Genomic DNA, 20,512 nt, shown 5'->3' on the forward strand with positions numbered 1-20,512 from the left:
CAGTTGCATGGTGGGCATGTGCTTCAAAGTAGCTGCTTGCAGACCCAAGGCAGCCCAATGGTTAGGGACCAATTGGCTCACCAGCAGACTGTCGCATCCCTTGGGGGATACTCTGTGGGGAGCACAAAGTGAGCATGGAGCAGGAGACACTCTTGGTTGGCTAAGACTTATTGCAATAGGGGAGGGAAGGTGTAGGACACTTTCCTAGACTTAGAGATTTCTGCTTTGTTTTCAGCTCAACTGCTAATCCAGGATCAAAACTAATCTGTCTGCATCTTTTGTCTCCACCGCCTCATCTGTCTATTTTAAGGGCTTGATGTCTGACATACTAGTAATCTAATCTTAATTTCCTTGCCAATAATCATGAAATACCTTTGCTGTAAATTTGGAACAATCTGCCCTTTGTATACATTCCACTGTTAAGCTGCTCTCTTGAGCTCTGATTAATAACCTAAATGACATACTGTAATTAGCTAGTCCTCAGTCTTAGCATTGGGGAAAGCACAAATTTGACAGCTTTCAAAAGTGAGTAGAGCATGGTCAGGGAGTCTACAGACATTCATCTGGAAACTGTTTCTGTCAAAAAAGGTTTTTTTTTTTTAAAGATAATTAATGTATATTTAAGACTTCCTTTTAATATGTGCTGTACTTGTTTTTGGAATTAGCGTGTATTCATCCTTGCACCAACTTTGTTCATGTCAATTACTTCAAAATACAAATTGTGTCTCATTTCTCAGAGATTTCATCCATAACACATTCCTTTGGGGTCTCTTCCACGATGCATGAATTGCTAGGGAATATTACATTAACATGTCTTGAATACCAGTGCTGGGAGATGCACCATCTAAAATAGGGAGAAGCTGTTTAATTTAATCTTGTTCCCCTTTAAGATCATTGATATATAAATTACTGGGAGCACTACTGCAAACGTGCGAGCATTTTTGTTCTCTGAGCATTGTAATGAACTTTATGAAGGAGTGTGTTGGTAAGAGAAGCAGATGCATATACAGGAAAGCAATGGTGCATGTTCTGGGTGGTTGAGGTCTGAAGCAAACTTAACAAAAGCTCACTGTCGATACATCGAACAAACAAGGCAAAATTCCTTTTCTCTGCGCCTGAATACTGAGCAAATTTCAGCTTTTTCTCCGACGGGTAAAACTTTCTGGAATTCCTAAAAGATTTGAGTATTTCAGAGCCAAAGTCACAAAAGCAGGCCTGGGCAAATTTTTTAGAAAATTTGCATTGTGTGTGTTTTTAAAATCTTTGCAAGTTCCATGGTGTTACAGTACTGTTTGAGTGACTGAGCACAGTGTCTGCTGCTTCTCATTTCTCTTTCCAGCAGGTTATTTCTGCTGACTTTTAGAACAAGATGAAGGTCAGATGCATAGTTGATTTTAATAGGTGTTCAACTTTGGTGAAAGTTACACTTGTAAAATACTGTCATTGAAATAAAATCGAAGGCTTGTGTACAAAGGAGGGGTTATGTGCTTTCTCCCTCTCCATGACAATGCAGAAGACTCTTCTTCTAGGGGGATCACTTGTAGGAATGAAGGAATAGCTTTACTTCAGTGCTCTTTCAGTTGGTGGATATACTAGCTGGACTGTGTTTGGTTAATTAGTCACATTACTAAGGGATAAATGTTCCTGCACTCTAACACAAATATGTATGTCCACCTACAGATGATGGTGACAGCTCTGAAATGCATAGCATTGTGGACTGCACAGTAGCAGACTACACACTAAAACTACTGCAGCCTGCTACAAGTGAGCCAGGCATTTCCCTATTAACAGCAGCATATTGCGCTGTACCCTGGTTCTGGATTCAGTCTGTTTTGGTGGGTTGTCTCCAAATCATGATCTAAGTAAAGGATCTAAGAATTAGCATTGTGCCTGGAGAGTTTGATGAGGATGTTCTGGCTTGTTGAGTACGTGTATTGCTGGCTTGTCTCATTTATGGGGGTGCACATGTGCTTGCGTTGCAGCCTAATGGTTGCTGCCAACAGAAATAAATCTGAATGTTACTGCAGTGAGCTAATAGGCCATTTTCTTCTGATCATCTTTTAGGGGCCTTTTTTTAAACTGAAGTTCCAATGCTCTCCTTTTGCTGGCAGCATTAAAGCCTATGCAGAATAAGTACAATACATAATCTCAGTTATGACTTGAGTCTTTTCCTGCCAAGCAAACAATCTTCAAACTGCACAACAGTGACAAGAATCTCAGGAAGCCCTTAAGCTGAGGCAAAGGACACTGTATTTATCGGTAGCTGTGCCAGCTAACCTGAGGTGGTTTTAAAGCAACAGCCCCTTGAAAAGGGCTTTAGATATTAGCAGTTTATAAAAAGTATCTGCTGCCTTGGTGCTCAGCTTGTCTCCAGTTGAGCTGAGCAGGTATGTTGGCAATTGCATCTGCTGTCTCTGGATTTCTTACAACCTTCTGACTTTTCTTACCATTTCTCGTTTAAGATTTATGTCCATCTCAAAGAAGGGAGTGGTGCTGATGGGCTGGATGCTTTGAAGAACAAACCGCAGCTCCACAGTATGGTGGCCAAAAGCCTCTGTCAGAACGCCTCTGGGAAGAACTACATCATCTTCACTGGCCCGAGCATTACCAGCCTGAATCTCTTTGAAGAATTTGAGAAGCAAGGTGTGTATCGGGTGACTCACTGGATCTTAATGATGACAGACCAAGGGGCCCTCCTGCCACTGAAGTAAAAAAACTCCCAAAAGGCTTTACTGAGGTTTCAATTCATTGTGTAGATAAGTTTGTCATCTCTAAGAAAAGATCTCATTCATGAAAAGGTACTATGCAGGGGACTTCCTAAGTTGCTCTTTAAATCTTACTCTTCAAATCTTCTTAAAGTTCAAAATGAGGGTGTAAAAACATTTTTAATAAGGGTATTTAAAGCCCTTGCTTTTGTTCTTTGCCTTAGAAATGTAAGGTCTAATCTCCTGTATGGCCTGGGGGACTTTCCAGGGGATTTCCTAGCTGCCTGTGATTTTTCTGTTCCCGTTATGAAAGACTAGGGATGGGATGAATCGTTAAAGGTGTGCCTTAGAAGTCCTTGCTGGTTTAGTATCTGTTAAAGATGTGACTTCTCTAGATGACATTTTTTTACCATTGCAAAAGCCCTAGCATGGTTCACTTTTTTGCTGGTGTAAACATGCCTTGGTAGGACAGTTTTTAGTTCTGAAAGCATGATAAGCTCTACACTGGCAAAAGCACACTTGCCAGCAGAATGTCCGTTGATATGGCAGTGTGGCTCTCCCAGCCAGTTTCTTGCTAGCGCAGAGAGTAATCCCAGGACATCCTCTCTGTCAAATGCCCCCTTGCCTTGGGTGTGGAAAAGCCACATGTTAGTTTGCTTTCAGAAATGCTGAGGACTTGTGACTCTCCTTAAATTACAGGCTTCTGCACACTTGACAGTCGTTTATAAGTCATCTCAATGTAACTCTCTGCTTGTTTTTCAGTCAGCACGGCATTTCAAAGTTGGTATGGTACAGACAATAGATCCTTCATAGCAGTAAGACTGGAGGCTGCCATTACCAGTGTCATGGTTTAACCCCAGCCAGCAACTAAGCGCCACACAGCAGCTTGCTCACTGCCCCCCGGTGGGATGGGGGAGAGAAGGGGAAGAGTAAAAATGAGAAAACTTGTGAGCTGAGGTAAAGACAGTTCACTAAGGAAAGCAAAAGCTGTGCGTGAAAGCAAAGCAAAACAAGGAATTCATTCACTACTTCAATCATAGAATCATAGAATCATTTAGGTTGGAAAAGACCTTTAAGATAATCCAGTCCAACCATTAACCTAACATTACCAAGTCCACCACTAAAACAATTAAGGGTAGAGTAACGATTTCATGTTTCCTGGCTTGGTGGCTGGATTATTTTTTAATGAAAGTAAAAACTAGGAATCATTAAGGTTGGAAAGGATCTCTAAGATCATCAGTCCAACCATCAACCCAACACCACCATGCCCACTAAACCATGTCCCAAAGTGCCACATCTATCCGTTTTTTGAACACTTCCAGGGATGGTGACTTCACCACCTCTCTGGGCAGCCTGTTCTAATGCTTGACTACTCCTTCTGTGAAGAAATTTTTCCTAATATCCAATCTAAACCTCCCCTGGCGCAGCTTGAGCCCATTTCCTCTCATCCTATTGCTAACTACTTGGGAGAAGAGACCAACACCCACCTCACTACAACCTCCTTTCAGGCAGTTGTAGAGAGCGATAAGGTCTCCCCTCAGCCTTCTCTTCTCTAGGCTAAACAATCCCAGTTCCCTCAGCTGCTCCTCATAAGACCTGTGGTCCAGACCCTTCAACAGCTTCGTTGCCCTTCTCTGGACACAGTCCAGCAACTTCCCATCAGCAGGCAGGTGTTCAGCCATCTCTAGGAACTCAGGGCTCCATCACGTGTAACGGTTACTTGGGAGGACAAACAGCCATAACTCCGAACGTCCCCCACCTTCCTCCTTCTTCCTCCAGCTTTATATGCTGAGTATGACATCATGTGGTGTGGGATATCCCTTTGGTCAGTTGGGGTCAGCTCTCCCGGCTGTGTCCCCTCCCAACTTCTTGTGCATCCCCAGCCTATTCGCTGGGGGTAGCTCCATATTAGCTACTATGAAGAAAATGAACTCTATCCCAGCCAAAACCAGCACAATGAATCATGTAGGAGGAGGCTACAGGGCCGTTTCCCTTTTCAACACACCACTGATGACAGAGTTTTGCTTTTGGCATGTTTTCCATTGCAGAAAATTAAACCCACCGGGGGCTTATTGAAATGTGGCCCAAAGCAAGGGGGAAAGACTGGAAATTGCAACAATATCTTGATTCTCATTTAAAATGAGAACACCAGTGAGCTCCACCCGTGCTGTTGTTGAGCCCTTCAGACTGTGCTGGCACTGAGGGCTGTCTCTGTTGGGCTCCATGCAGGACCTAACTCCTACATTATTTTAGGTAAACTGGAAGCTCACAGAGTACAGTGGAATGCCGCCATATTCTCACAAAAGAGTCATGGTTTCCCAAATGCTGCAAACAGCCAAATGGGAAAGAAGTCAAGCATATTTATGGTGCACTGGAGTTTTTCCTCTGAGCAGAGACTGTTCTTTAGTAAATGACTTTCACAGCTGATTATAAGCATTACATTTTTAAGACTACCAAAGCAATGATGCAAAATGCATGTTCAAAAAAATGTAGAGGATAATCCACATACCTGAGATGTGCCAGGTTTAAATGTAAAAACTGACAGACAAAAACTTGACTGCTGAGTCACACCCTTTATGCTCAGCTACAGAAGGATAAATACAATATGGCATGACCCAGCTGGTCCATAACCCCAGTGAAAAAGATGCATGGCTGCTAAACCGGCTGAGTATTACTTACAGATAATTCAAATTGTTCACAGGGGTGAATTATTCATGGTCTTTACACTGAACAGATCATTCAAATTAACAGTTTCTAGCAGGTAGAAAATTCAGTAATGTCTTTTTAATGCATATAATTTTGAGTTACTATCTGATCAAATATGCTAATGCTACACTGAGATTTCAGTTTGGTTCATGATTTGTTATATGGCTTCATGAGACTTTTTATGGTATTTGACAGCTGCTTCCAAAATTTAATTTCAGATCTGGTACATGTTATCACCTTTCTAGGGGTGAAGTTATGGGATGGGTAGGGGGCAGACACCAAGATAGCAGGTTTATTGGCTTTGCAAAAGAGCATGACAATCCTATATAAAGAAGGTCAGGGGGAGAACCTGAAAGTGTTTCTGTTTAGTAAGGACATGGGATTGTCTGCATTTGCCATGAGTTACTAGGGGCTAGCTCAGAGTTTTTGCAGGGGGAAGTTGAACTGGAAGGATTATGAGACACTGGGAGAGGTGATATGCTAGAGATGTCAAGCAGTGTTGAGGTCAGTAAGAGCCCTGGAGGAGACGGTGTTTACTGACTCTACGGCAATGTACTGCCAGCACCTGCTGGGATCCTACTGCATTGGCAGTACATTTAGGGAGAGTCAGGCAGCAGAGAGATCTCTTCTAATGTATCACATAGTCACCCTCAGTAATGACCTTAATGCTTTTTTGGTATGTGGCTTAGCCAACTAAATCTGAACAGGGCCACACCATGACCAAGAAGTGTCATGAGAGCCTGTTGAAGAGCATCTGTGCTCAGGTGGTCGTGACGGTTCAAGACCCGTTCTTAAACTGATGAATTTACTTTTCTTGTTCAAGAAAAATTAGTTTCTGGGCTAGAGCAGGATCAACGGTAGAAAGATCCCATTGAGAACTGAAAACAAAAAGAAATTAGTATTGATCATAACTGCTTTACGTTGTTTGGGGGGTTTTGTCACTATCAACAGAGAAATAGGGGGAGATTTAAACGAGCTAATGAAACTGTAAATTTTTGGAGAACATAAACTGACATTTAAGGGAACTAAAGGAAATTGTGGAAAATCTAGGAAGAGGCACCCACTAAAAATGTATTAGTTCCTCTCAGACTTGTTGATGAAAAGGACTGGGGGTCTTGGTAGCCAGTGAGTTGGAATGTGAGTCAGTGATGTGCCTTGGCAGCAAAGATGGTCAACACTGTCCTGGGTTGTGTTAACATGAGTGTAGCCTCATCCCTGTAGATCAAGGGAGGTGATTATTGCCTTCTACTCAGCAGAGTTTTGTACAACACCTCCCCAGTACAGGAAGGGCATTGATAAACTGCAGTAAGTTCAGCAGAAGGCCACCAGCCTGACCAGGGGCTGAACCACATGCTCCACTATGGGGAGGGAACTGTGCTTGTTCAGCCTGAGAAGAGAAGGCTTCGGAGTGGGGGGACACACACCCAACAGCAGCCTTACGCTACCCTAAGGAGGTTATCCAGAGAATGGAGCTGGCTCTTCACAGTGGTGCGTCATGGAAGGACGAAAACTGGACATAAACTGAAACAAAAGAAGTTGTTCAGACTAGGTGTAATGGTTTTCCTGAGGACAGTGGAACAGGATGCCCAGACAGGTTGTGCAGTCTCTGTCCTCAGAGGTTTTCAAGCCCAGACAAAATAAAGCCATGAGCAGCACTGTCTGACCTCGCAGCTGACCCTACTCTGAGTAGGGGATGGGACTAGAGACCTCCCAAGTTGCCCTGTACCTGAATTATCCTTTCATCCATAGGATCCTGTGATCCTATGAAGACTTTTATGGAACCTTAACTATCGTTTGTTTTTCCTAACCCTAACCGGCACACATGCATTACTGCAAAAACCACAGTGTTCTTTACTGAAAGCCTGCTGTGTAGCATCTTCACTGTACCACAGTAGAGAATGTGTGCCTAGTAATATAAAGGGATATCGGTGAATATAATTCTAAGTATCTTTGAAGATACCAAGAGCTGAGAAGACTTCAGAAAATAAGACAGGGCATTTTGATCTTTTTCAAAATCAAAAACCTGAACAGACCTCTCTTTTATTTTTCAGGGGACATACAAAACATTTCTTTCTCTGGCCTCTGAATAGAACTGGAAACCTGCACTGAAATGCCCCAAATTCTCTGTTCTGCAACCAGACAGCTGTCATTGTTTTTTGCTGTGACATTCATTCATAGTGCACATCCTTTTTTTCCCTCTCTAAGCATTAGTGTTGTCCCTTACAGAGGACAGCACCTCCTAAAGCCCTGTGTCGCATGTTTCCCTGAAACATATCATCCCCAAAACTCCCTTTTGCACTCTGAACCAGCAGGAGCAGCTGGCTCTGTCCCACAGAGTGGCTGAGGTTGGCAAAGCTGCAGGGGTTGCCAGCCTGGGTGACTAGGGCACTCCCACAAGCTTTGCAGGATCCTGCAACTCCAGCACATGGACTAAAACAAGCTCTCATCTCCTCCACAACAGGACCCTCAGTTGCCCTAGCTCTGACTTGACCCAGCGTTGCACGCAGGGTGATGATTGCAGAATGTTTGCCTGAAATTGCTAGTTTGCCTGAACTAGCTCGAGCCTGGCTGCCTTTGCAAATGGTACTAATGAGGATGTGTTGAAACAGGCTTCAGCACAAGCTCTCCAGGGCCCAGGGACCCTGAGAATGAATCTTGGGTGACTACACCACATTTCCTCATCTTTGCTAAGTCAGCTTAGACATATGCATTTATATTGCAGTTGCAATTTAAGAAGACCAGAGAAGGACAACCTGTCTCCGTTGACTCCTATGTATATGGCAAACACCTGTTGTGATTCTGATTTAATTACACATGAAAACTTCGTTGACCCAGATGGGCATAATGTTTATTGCTTCTATTGCTATAGTAACTGGGTGGTTTTAAAAAACTCTACAGATTAAGGGTGTCATCCGTGATGAGAGATGCTAGTAAATCTGCAGAAGTGTTGCACTTTTCTAGGCTATACAGCAGGAAGGTTACACGGTGTGTTCCTGGGAGAGGAAATGGTTCCTATTATTCTGTGTGAGGAGTGAAACATCTGCTGGAAGCTTTCTGCAGGCTTATTGCCTGAGCTAAGGGAAAGGCTACAATTAATTATTATGGGATCTCAGAGATGGCTGTTGCTATTTCGAAGCTCTAGCACAATAATACAGTTATTAGCTTGGTTTTATACCATTGCAGTCTCCTGGAGAGAGTATCACCCTTCAGTGAGTCATAAACTTTAGGCAGCTAAGGAAATTCTTCTCAGGCTTGCTTGTTATCAGAACATGAAGACCTTAATATTGGCTAGAAGAAAGCTTTCTAAAAGTTTGCTGTGTTAATACCAAAGTTTGCAGGTACATGACCTATACTGTTTGTGTACCTCTTAGCAAAACAAGAAATAAAAAAAAAGGCCTTCCACTGGAGGCACAGTTCCTCCTGTATTGATTGTAAGCCTGTTGCCATAAGGCTTTTCTCATTGTCTTTTGTGGAAGGAACTTGCAGATTTCCAGGGACTGATTCATTGATTAGAAATCACCGCTGGAGTGCATGTTTCCTCCTTCAGAATGAAGTTGCCCCATTGGTCTTGGTTGACCTTCTGATACGAGTGTTTTGAATTTCTGATGGAAGAGCCTTAGCTCCTTGTAGACCTGCCCACAGCAACTGGACCAATTCATGACTATTAGCAGTTATTATATTAATATTCCTGTAGTATCTGTGAGCTGTTGAGGGGACACTCAGCATGCCAGGCACTATATGAACCAAGGACAAAGGCCGCACCTGCACTCAAGAGCTTAGGTCATTCCAGAAAGACAGAGGCGGAAGAGCCACATAAATTGAAACCCAAGATAACATGTTCCGGGGAAGCCAGACACTGTAGTCTGAGTTAGCGATTCCCCTGTAAGGATATCCAGTTATCCAGCCTGCAGAATTCAGCACAATGAAAAATTTGATCAAGCAGACTTAGCTGACAGATGAGCTTTAAACCACCACAAGCCTCAGCTGCCATATGAAGGATGTGCACAGATGTCACCTGCTTCTATGCCCATCATTTTTTTTTTTTTCCACTCAGGTGGGTTAACACAAAACCAAGGGAGACTGAGGAAATTTCTATGCGATATTCCTTGAGTTCAGTTAATTTGATCAAAAAGATGTGCTTCTCTTGGACTGACAGAAACAGGCTGTTGTTATTTCACAGCCTAATGACAAACTCAAGCATTGTCATTATTAATGTTGTTTCCAAATCTTGTTTCCGTTCACCTGGCTGCATTGAGATGTATTTTATAGTGTTAGATTTTATTCGTTGCCTCTTTCACATATGAAAGGCCAAGAAGCTGTGAGCAGCAGAATGTGTCACCTGTGGAGCCTCTGATGTCTCTGCAGGACAAGATCACTCAACTAGAGCACTGTTTGGTTTATCTCCTTTCCCTAAAATCAGTTTTCATTGAACTTGTATTTCCATCTTCTCCATCCTTTTGGCACATGCATTTTTGAAATCAACCAGTGGTTTCAGTGGTTCTTAGTTGCTTAAGCAGCATTTCCTTAACAAAACAGATGATGCAGGTGCAAGGAGTTGTGAGCTGAAAATCAAGAACTGGGCAGCACAGTGAAGGAGTAGATTAAACCAGAGTTTGTCGGCTATGTATATTGTGATTAAAAGCATCATGGGAGTCATGTAAGGAGAATTTATTTCAGTTAACATCTAAGATGCTACAGCTTTCCCTACCTCCCTGCTCCCTCCACAGTTTATTCTCTTAGTTAAATGTCAAAGACTGTCATGGTTTAACCCCAGCCAGCAACTAAAAGTGCCACACAGCCACTCGCTCACTCCCCTCCGGTGGGATGAGGGAGAGAATGGGAAGAGTAAAAGTGAGAGCACTTGTGGGTAGAGGTAAGAACAGTTTAATAATTGAAATAAAATTATTATTATAAATTGTAGTGAAAAGGAAAATAACAAAAAAGATAAATAAAGCCCAAGAAAGACAAGTGGTGCAAATGAAAAACAATTGCTCACCACCAGCCGACCGATGCCCGGCCTGTCCGCAAGCAGCAGCCCCCCGGCCAGCTTTCCCCTAGTTTATATACTGGGCCTGACATCATGGAATACCCCTTTGCCCAGTTTGGGTCAGCTGTCCTGGCTGTGCACCCTCCCAGCTTCTTGTGTATCACCAGCCTTCTCAGTCGGTAAAGCATGAGAAGCTGAAAAGTGCTTGACTTAGTGTAAGCACTACTTAGCAACAACTAAAACATCAGTGTGTTACCAACATTATTCTCATACTAAACCCAAACCACAGCACTATACCAGGTACTAGGAGGAAAATTAACTCTCCCAGCTGAAACTAGGACAGACTCACTTGGATCGTAAGTTCTGATTTGTTCCATAATGCATATCAATGCTTTTTATTTTTTTCCCCCAGTCCAATTTTAAACGTGTTGTGAAGACTATTACACAGATTATAGATGTTGTTAGGAAGATACCCTGAATTCTTCTCCTTGTCATTTTATCATGACTGTGCAGGTGGTGTCAATACATTTCATCGAGAGCAGGCTTTCTGCACTTGTCTTGGTTTCCAGAGACATTCATGTAGGACACAAATCTTTGGCATTACAGGAGAAGGCCAGTTGGCTAATGTATCTGTTGGACTAGAAAGTTGTAGGACAAGCTCTTTCTCTAGTCAAGTTATTCAGACTTGCTCCACTGCTCTGGCTTTCTGGGTCTATGCAATGGCTTGCTGATAGGGAATTTTTGTTCACATACAGAGATTTACTGCTGTGGGTTGCTGAGCGCCAGGAAGAGTGACTGCACAGGCCTACCTCCATCCATGCTGAACAACCCTGAAACTCCCCAGTCCAGAGGGCAGTACAGAATAAGAATGAAGGGAAACATGTCCTTGATCTGCTGGTACAATAAAGGGCACTTTCGTTTTCTGACCAATGCCTATTCACCGGTTCAACAAGGTAAGCAATATTCCTACTGCTCATCTGGAAAGTCCACATACTTTATGTGACAAGGTAAAATGAGTCACTAAGTTTGACAATAAGCGTGAACAAAGAGCTTGATCGTAATAATCCTAGCTAAACAGTAGCAGTAGCGATGACTTCCCTTTTGTGTCTTCCTGTAGCTATTCTTTCTTCCATTACAAAGATTAAAAGCCTACTGCTAATGCAGCCTCCTTTGCCTGAGCTGGTAGAGGCAGTATCCTTTTAGGTATAAAGATTATATCTTTGCTGATGGTCAGAGAAGGGAAGAGGATTGTTGTATAATACTATGTAGCCCCATTTGCAAAGGATCTTGTAGGATTGCTGCTACAGAAAAATTAATAAATGTCATGATGTACTTAGAACTCTGAACAGATCTTACAATTAATTTATCTTATCCAGCAAAAACTTAGTCACAAACAAACATTGTTTTGCCAGAAGATTAAGGCTTCCTGTTGTACGTTAAATTGATTTTAGCAGTTGATGGAAAGAAACCAAAACAGATAACTTGGATAGTTCATATAATTGCAAAGTGCTTCTTGATACTGAAATCTTTTCCTTTTTGAAAGTATACAGATGGTTTTAAGAGGGTTTGGACGCTTCTGTAAGATGCAATATGATTAGCTAAGTCTTTGAAATTTGTCTTCCAGTGAAAATGCTGCTTTGGCTTCTTTTCATTTTTATTATTCAGATTTATGTGTAACTGCCTGAGACAAATAAGTATAACCTAAACCTTTAAATATAAAGCCACCAATTCAAAGGCATCTTGTACACTCATGTTCTGAATCCCAAGTGATTCTCACATGTGTGTATAGGCTACAGAAGCAAAGTTAAGGCCTTGAATTACTGTATGGCAAGCTGAGAAGTTGACTTAGTGCGGTGTTCAATGCCTTGCCAGAAGGCTCATTACCTTAGCAAAGCATGGCTGATCCCAAGGAATTCTGCCAGGTACCGCAGCAGAGCGAGGACTTGGTGACTCGGATGGACCGGTGTCTGAGAACAAATGCTGAAAACATGCACGTGAAGGAAATGTGACACTTTGGGGACCCTGCTGAAGCCAGTCCCTGGAGCAGTGTTGCTCCCTATGAGGGGCGTTCACCGTCAGGATTTGTGCTCTTTCCCTTGTGCACTTTGCTGGATTCAGGTTATTCAGCTGCACTAACTGGGCAAGAGTTATCACTACGTGTCACCTGTTTTTTATAGGCTAGCACAGAGCCTTCAGTTATAATTCATAAATATTACTAGAAAAATACTCTGTTTGTAAACGTCAGTGTTAACTGCGCTGTTAAAAGAAGGGGCAAAAGCAGACTCTTGCGCTGGCAGTGTCCTTTACAAGCAGCACACAAAGGTGTGAGCTGTTGTGCTTGTGGTTGACCTTGGGTCTCTTTTGGTATTAATGGGATTGCAGGTTGCGTGTCTGAGGTAGTTTAATGTCCACTGATTAGGACCTGTGTGTGTGATGGGCAAGACCTGCCCAACACATTGCTCACCAAATGCTGGCTGGAATAGTTGACATAGTTCACAGTGAATCAGAGCAGAAAGCAGAGAATGGCTTTTTAAAGAGTGGTGCTGAGGGGAAGAGAGTCTCTAGTGGAGAGCTGGGAACAGATGGAGGCTCGGTGGGAAGACAGGAGACCAGATTGCCTGCCTCTAATTTGGCATCTCTGAAGTCAGTGCAGCAATGCTAGTTTAAACCAACTTGAAGCTGGACCACCAAAGTCTTTTGTAAGGCATGTAAATATAGAGGAGGAAGAGGAGGAATCGGTGCTCCTTGAGGCAAGCCTGTAGCACAGACCTGCCACGCATGTGTGTTAGGAGAGGAGGTAGGGACAAAGGGGAATAAAACCCATGCAGGGTGGTTGGACAGAGACTGGAGCCAGTGGGATCATCTGACAATGCATGGTACATGTTTGCACTTGGTTGAGTGTAAATGTTGATGGGGGTGGAGGAGGCCGTGAAGAGAAAATGTTAAAAACAGAAGGCAAGAGATGGTCAAAACAAAACTTAGGATGAAATAAGAGCTGAATGTAGCTAATAATGAGCTATTTATTGCAATTTAAGGGAAAGTTGAGAAGATAAATCTTTCCTGTATTCGGAGTGTAAATCCCACCCAAGCCAGAGGCACCAGGAGGGCAGTACACTTGTCAGAGCTGATCTATGAATACTATTCTTAGAGGCAGCAGGTTATTTATTATGAACGTTTTGAACCAATGTGTCATAATACATCATCTCACATGCTAAAGGATGAGTCTTATTCCTTTAGTCTTGCAAAAATGCCCTGCTTACTCTGCTATCAAGTATGAAGTTTCTGTCTAGAACAAAATTCAGCTGGGTTTTTAATTTCCTTTAAGCTTTAACTTGAGTTTAATTTTTCCTTGTGCCTGTATTACAGAATAATTGAGAAGCCAAAAGAGATTGGGAGAGTATAAAGTTATCCTTATTCTAAAGCAGGTGATGTATGTGCTGGCCCAAACCTCCCCATCTGTGGGACAAGGCTGCATTTTTGTTTTTCCGCTGTAGATCTGGTGCCCGCTTTCCCAGCATCTCCATTGCTGTGTTCTAGAAATAACTACAATCTTTTTTCTGTTTTTCATATGAAGCAGGATGGAGCAGGCAGCAACCTCACTTGCTACACAGCAGGATGACCAGAATGACATCTTTAACAAAAGCATGTTGAACCCAGATCTTTTTAAGAAGTAGCTTCTTTCTGAGAAGAGCTTTCACAGCTGCTTTTCACCAACCAGCTCTACTTAAAAGTTAAATGGGCAATAGCTAAGGATAGAAGACAAAGCTTGGGCCACATACACAAGGACTAAAGAGCTGCAGATGGTGTGTTGGCATCTCACAAGTGACTTGTGAGAAGATGGAAGATGATGTGGAGGCATTGCAATTGTCTGAAGTAGCTGTATAAGTCCCTGTGTGGTTCTTAGCCCAGGAGGAGCTGGAGTGAGGAGTGTCTGCTGACAATCTAGTTTCCTGAAAAAATCAGCTTGTGAGGGGGAAAGAAGCATAATGTTAAAAAGTATGTTTCAGGACGGGGAAGCTTAGGGTTTTAACTGTAAATTTCCACGTGTCCTTTGTGAGACTATATTCAGGGGGTTGTGTCCAAATATGGTGAGAGTGGGGATGCGGCTGCAGGACTCCAGCGGGAAGACCTTGAACATTAGACCTTGTACAACACTGACTGTCTGCAGTTCTGATAAAGAACTATAACAAATCTTAAGTCTTGATAAAAAGCCATAGAGCACTTGAAACATGCGGTTATGTTATGAAATCTCAGTGCTTGCCAAGGTGGCTGCAAGTGCTAGTATTACTGAGCCTCCATTTTTAAAAAACACGTTTCTGGCTCCTAAAGTCACAGGTTGGCTTAGAATAAGTGTTTGAGGAAACAAACATACGTACACCTTTGTTTTTCTGCTTGTTTCATTTGGGGTGGTATTTGCCAAGCTTTGCTTGATGAGCATACAGCTTAAAAACTTAAAAAAAAAAAAAAACCAAACCAAAAACGAAAAGCTGATGCCTGTCCGCAGTGGCAGCATGCAGGCAAAGGCAGGCTGTGGCTGCAGCGCAGGTGGTGTGTTCCCTGGAGTGCTGCCAGGGATGGGAACGCAGCCATGCTGGGGGAGGACCAGGAGGGGAAATAGCTCATCAGATGCGCTGGTGAGTCAGCTGGCTTGGGACCGCTTGCCACAGAGACCTGCAGCTAGGAACCCCTCAGCTCTGGCAGTTGTCTTCCCTGGAGAGGTGGCCTATGGCTATGAAACAAGCCTAGGAAAGGCTATAAAAATAATGTGCGTATAAAGCTATTTGTATTCTCAAAACAGAGGAATGTTACATGGAATATAACAGAAAGTGAGAAGGAGTATATGGTACCCACATAGCTGCCACTGCAATGCATTTTTTTAAGGATTGTGAATACAAAGCAAATTGCAAAGGAAATATAAATCCTCCAGAGGAGGAGAGGGGGAAGAAAGAGAAGAGGGGAGAACAAGAGAAAGAAGGGGATTTTTTTGTAGAATTCTGTCACCAGAAACATACTTACCCTTTCCTGACCTGCCCCGGTGGGATGGCAAGTGATTTTGCAGCACTGATGCGACAGGCTGGTGGTATATCAGCCCTTTTTACCTCATGCTGGCCATGTTTTTGTAGCACTCATTAAAAGAATCAAAAAAGCACTATAACAAATATGTGAAGATAATGAAGGATTTATTTATTTGACTGGGTCTTTTTCCCTCCCCTTGGGATACATTTACACCCAGTTCAGGGAGGCAGAGGTGAAAGGAGAGTGTATTGAACAATTCAGAGGTGATATCATTTTGGACTCTTGAAAAATCAGACTTTAAAGACCCCAAATAAATTGCAGCATGGCTCAGCTGTAACATGGCATTTAGTCTGTGCGATAAGTCTTGCTTCAAAATAGAGCCTGCCAGCTAGGACAGCACAGGGGGCTTGACAGAGATAATGGATGGAATGAGACTTCCAGCTGAAGGAAAGAAGTGAAGTCTGTAATCAAAACGTGAAGAGCATTTTAGGGATGATTGTAAAACAGCTGGCAGAAGGCAGGCAATGAGAGTTTGAAGGCTTGAGAAATGAGAAAGCCCAGGGTTGTACCTATACTGAAACAATGCAGAGAAAGGATGCAATCAAGCCTGTGCTTCTCTAGACCTGGAGAAAAATAGCGTTGTGCCTGGGAGAGAGCAGGGATCCTCACTAGAGAGTGTGCCATTGACATGGGGCAGAGATGGTCCATACCCTGGAGAGCTGACTATCAAACCCTGTGGGGACATAAAGTCAAAAGTTAAGGAACAGACTTCTTAATAAAGTACTACAATTTGGTTTTCTTATCCTTCCCTCCTACAAGCAACTTGCCCCAGATGGGGAAAAAAAAGAGGAGAGGAGGAATAAATCAGAGAAGAGCTAGGGGAGTTTCTTGGGAGAGCATTGGACTCATAAATACTGCTGTAGTGTTGGAGAAGGGCAGGTCAAAGATGCACCATGTGAGGGAACAGGGCCCATTCTTAGAGTAACCTGCTCTAGGCACCACATCTTTGCCTGTGCAGAAAGTGGTTAGTAGGTAGCTGCAGAGGACTTGTTGCCTTACCACAGATTTCTGCAGGAGGCAGGATAATCACCCCCCATGATGAGCTGAATTACCTAGCCAGCTGACCAGGCAGGGCAGGGAACCAGGGAACATCACTCACAGGCAGAGGAATGTGTGCTTAGCTGCACTGAGCAACCTAAGCGTACATCTGAGCTCTGGCTCCCCACAGCAGTGAATCAGGCTCCTTCTCATTTCAAAGATACTGTGGTTGTGGCTCCCTCAACTCACCCACCAGCATCACCTCTGTCTTGACTGGGTTTAGCCAGTTGGCTCCTTCTGATTGTATTTTCTCTTTGTCAATTAGCACCCAGTGGAGTGGAGGTGCTGTTGCTCTTGGTCCCCATAGGTGGAGATAAGCAAAGGATTTAATTTCAAAGGACTCGCTTGGGACATTTAGAACTCAAAGCATAAAATATCAAGTCACAGCTCTAGAGGTGACCACAACTCATTGTGAACCAACAGAAGAGACACTAATACACTGTCTGTAGGGGGCTGCTGTGGGACTACGGCAATGTGTGGTTTTTCTGAACATATGGTAAAAGTGCTTGTGTCTAACACCTTTTCATTTCCAACTACAAAATGATCCCTATTCTTCCCCTTCTACTCACTCAGTATACTACCAATGAAAAAAAAAAATCAAAGTATCATCTCTGTTACAGATAACTTCCCAGTTTTAGGGCAGAAACTGTCAATAAAGTTTATTTTATAACAAACCGTATATAGAAGCTGTATCTTTTAATTGCTAGACCTATCATGTGGATTAAAACTGTTATGTTTCTAATTGATGCAGGAGTTATAATTAAGAGAAAAAGTGGAGAAATTCCATGCCCCTTGGCAGTTGAAGCATTTGCTGCTCACCTTAGCTATATCTGCAAATATGATGACAAATACAGCAAGTAAGTAAGAATATGTGTGTGCGTACGTGTGTGTGTGTGAGTGTATTTCTTTCACTCCTCTGTTGCTGCAATGTTTGAGTTCTCCATGTTGAGCTGCAGCTGAGGGCCCAGTCCTGCTGTCATGGAATTAATCTCTGACAAAACTCCTTTTTCAGTCAAAGATCAGAAGCAAGAGCTGCTAGTGTTGTTTTGGCTCTATCTACCCATCCACCAGTCAAAAAAAATTTGAGACTTACATTCTTAGCATCTTGTAAATGACTTCTTAAGAAGTGTTGGGACGATGAGCCAGCAGGCTGATGTTCTTGGCCACATCAAATTGAAGGCTAAATACAGAATTCAACAAGGGCCCCACAAGTCTGTCAGGCTAGCTCAGCTCTCCACCCCTATCAGGGGATGGTGTTTAGGTGATTATCTGTCCCAGTGATATTTGTGTCACCTGGAACCAGAAGAAAAGGAAGTTCAGTTGTGGATGTTAAGCTGATCTAGATGATCTGGGAGAGCAGAATGTAGATCTTTTGGCTCCTGAATTCAGTTGGGGTTCTCAGCGTTAGCTCTTAATGTAGCAGGGAGAAACAGAAACAAGTAAGAATAGCAGTGGTGAAGCTTGGCTGTGGGAATAGCAATGAGGTGCAGAAGATTTCAAGAACTAAACATTGAGGAGAGAGAAAAAGCAGCAGGGATTTTCCAAGCCAGTTCTGGGCAAGGCAGCAAGAATTCAGTAGAAGAGATGAAAGAGGAGGAGGAGGTGGTTGCTGGAGACCAATACTGGGATCTGATCTGAGGAAACCAATATGAAAAAGAGGTGAGGTAGTAGATTTAAATGATTACTAAAAAAATGAAAGTAGGAAAGTGGGAAATCTTATAGAATCATAGAATGGTTTGGGTTGGAAGGGACCTTAAAGATCATCTAGTTCCAACCCCCCTGTCATGGGCAGGGACACCTTCCACTAGACCAGGTTGCTCAAAGCCCCATCCAACCTGGCCTTGAACACTTCCAGGGATGGGGCATCCACAGCTTCTCTGGGCAACCTGTTCCAGTGCCTCACCACCCTCAGAGTGAAGAATTTCTTCCTTATATCTCACCAAAATCTACCCTCTTTCAGTTTAAAGCCATTACCCCTTGTCCTATCACTACATGCCCTTGTAAAAAGTCCTCCAGCTTTCTTGTATGGCCCCTTCAGGTACTGGGAGGCTGCTATAAGGTCTTCCCGGAGCCTTTTCTTCTCCAGGCTGAACAACCCCAACTCTATCAGCCTTTTCCCTCATAGGAGAGGTGCTCCAGCCCCCTGATCATTTTTGTGGCCCTCCTCTGGACTTGCTCCAACAGGTCCATGTCCTTGTTATGTTGGGGGCCCCAGAACTGAATGCAGTACTCCAGGTGGGGTCTCACCAGAGCAGATTAGAGGGGGAGAATCACCTCCCTCGACCTTCTGGTCCTGCTTCTTTCAATGCAGCCCAAGATACGGTTGGCTTTCTGGGCTGCAAGCACACATTGCCAGGTCATGTTGAGCTTCTCATCAATCAATACCCCCAAGTCCTTCTCCTGAGGGCTGCTCTCAATCCATTCTCCATCCAGCCTGTATTTGTGCCTGGGATTGCCCCGACCCATGTACAGGACCTCGCACTGGGCCTTGTTGAACTTCATGAACTTCGCACAGGCCCACCTCTCAAGCCTGTCAAGGTCCCTCTGGATGACATCCCTTCCACAGCTTGGTGTTGTCGGCAAGCTTGCTGAGGGTGCACTCAGTCCCACTGTCCATGTTGCCAACAAAGATGTTAAACAGTGCCAGAGACCTAAGAGTGAATATTCTGGCAGTCCTAGGATTAGTCAGAACCTAAATATAAGGATGTCAGTCCTTTCTAGTTCTGCCGTATGGAGAGGTGCTCCACATGACAGCACTGCACGCTCTGGCTCTACACCCACATCCTCCCATCTACTGTTGACAGCAGCAGATATCATTCGTTACTTGCAATAGAGATAAACAAGAGGAGAAGCATCAGCAATCTTCCCTAAACTGTAACATAATGTGCCTGAGGCTTTTTTTTAGTTACAAATTGAAGGCATTCAGACCCACAGCTCATATCACGTGGATGTTTGTCACAGGTAAGCTCAAGGAGTCTCTATCAGTACTCTTACTCATGTGGAGTGGTACAGAGGTGAGAGTGTTGCTGAGGTTTTGCTTCTGAGAGCAAGGAATTCTGTTCTTTTAGACACTACTCGAAATTTCCAAAACTGTGCAACTGAACTGTAAATGGCTGTCAAATACATTGTAGAAAATTTCTTAAGATGATATTTGCACTAGGTATTAAGTCCTGGGCCTGCTTCCCCTTTGGGACTGCAGAATCTTTGTCTGGGGTTATTTCTTGCATCCCAGCTGCATGTTTTTGACTGAACAGTGCTTTTCCCCTCCCCTTCTCTCTTGGCTTTTTAGGTATTTCATTTCTCACAAACCAAACAAGACCTGGCAACAAGTATTCTGGTTTGCCATCAGCATCGCTATAAACAATGCCTACATCCTCTACAAAATGTCAGAGGCCTACCATGTGACAAGGTATAGCCGTGCACAGTTTGGTGAAAGACTTGTAAAGGAGCTTCTGGGCTTGGAAGACACCTCACCCTCCCATTGATGCATTGTTCTTGGTGGCATAGGCAGGGGGTGGAGGGTAAGCAGAAGATACCACACCTGGAACGACAAAGCAAGGAACTTGTGACACCACCAGTGCTGTCCTTATCCAAAAATGCCAAGTGATGCCACTAGAGACGTGGAAACTTTGTTCCTTGTAGCAGCTGGATGTAAACGTGTCCTGCAGAGAGTGCCACTGGAAAAGCTGGCACAAAATTGCATATGTGAATGCCCTGTGGGAATCTGTACACCAGAAACAGACTATTAGTTGTCATCTCAATACTATTTGTTGAACAGGGTCATCTTGTAAAGTTCCTCTTGGGCTAAGAGCTTGTCATGAGCTGACATAGCTCAGCAGTCAGTTACAGAAAACTCTATACCTTACTTGGAGTTACTCAGTTCTGGGACAAGCAACGTAAGTCTGTACCACGGGCTGTGCTTGAGAGTGCCTGCCAACCTGTAAGGCATCGCTGCTGTCCTCCCAGTGTGCTAAACAAAGCAGTTCAGATACACAAACAC

At 43.5% G+C, this 20,512-nt stretch overlaps 1 protein-coding gene across 1 annotated transcript in view; it reads left to right on the forward strand.

Moving 5' to 3' along the window:
• The window catches only part of PGBD5 (piggyBac transposable element derived 5), a 70,313-nt gene extending 50,316 nt beyond the window's left edge, over positions 1 to 19,997 (forward strand). The window contains exons 5-8 of the mRNA XM_075708419.1: positions 2,463 to 2,645; positions 11,156 to 11,351; positions 17,264 to 17,369; positions 19,802 to 19,997. Coding sequence (XP_075564534.1) covers positions 2,463 to 2,645; positions 11,156 to 11,351; positions 17,264 to 17,369; positions 19,802 to 19,997 — 681 coding nt within the window. The remainder of the gene's footprint in view (positions 1 to 2,462; positions 2,646 to 11,155; positions 11,352 to 17,263; positions 17,370 to 19,801) is intronic.
• Positions 19,998 to 20,512: the final 515 nt, after the last annotated feature.

Source organism: Pelecanus crispus, chromosome 3 (genome assembly GCF_030463565.1).
Source record: "Pelecanus crispus isolate bPelCri1 chromosome 3, bPelCri1.pri, whole genome shotgun sequence".
In the NCBI taxonomy this organism is placed as follows: domain Eukaryota; kingdom Metazoa; phylum Chordata; class Aves; order Pelecaniformes; family Pelecanidae; genus Pelecanus; species Pelecanus crispus.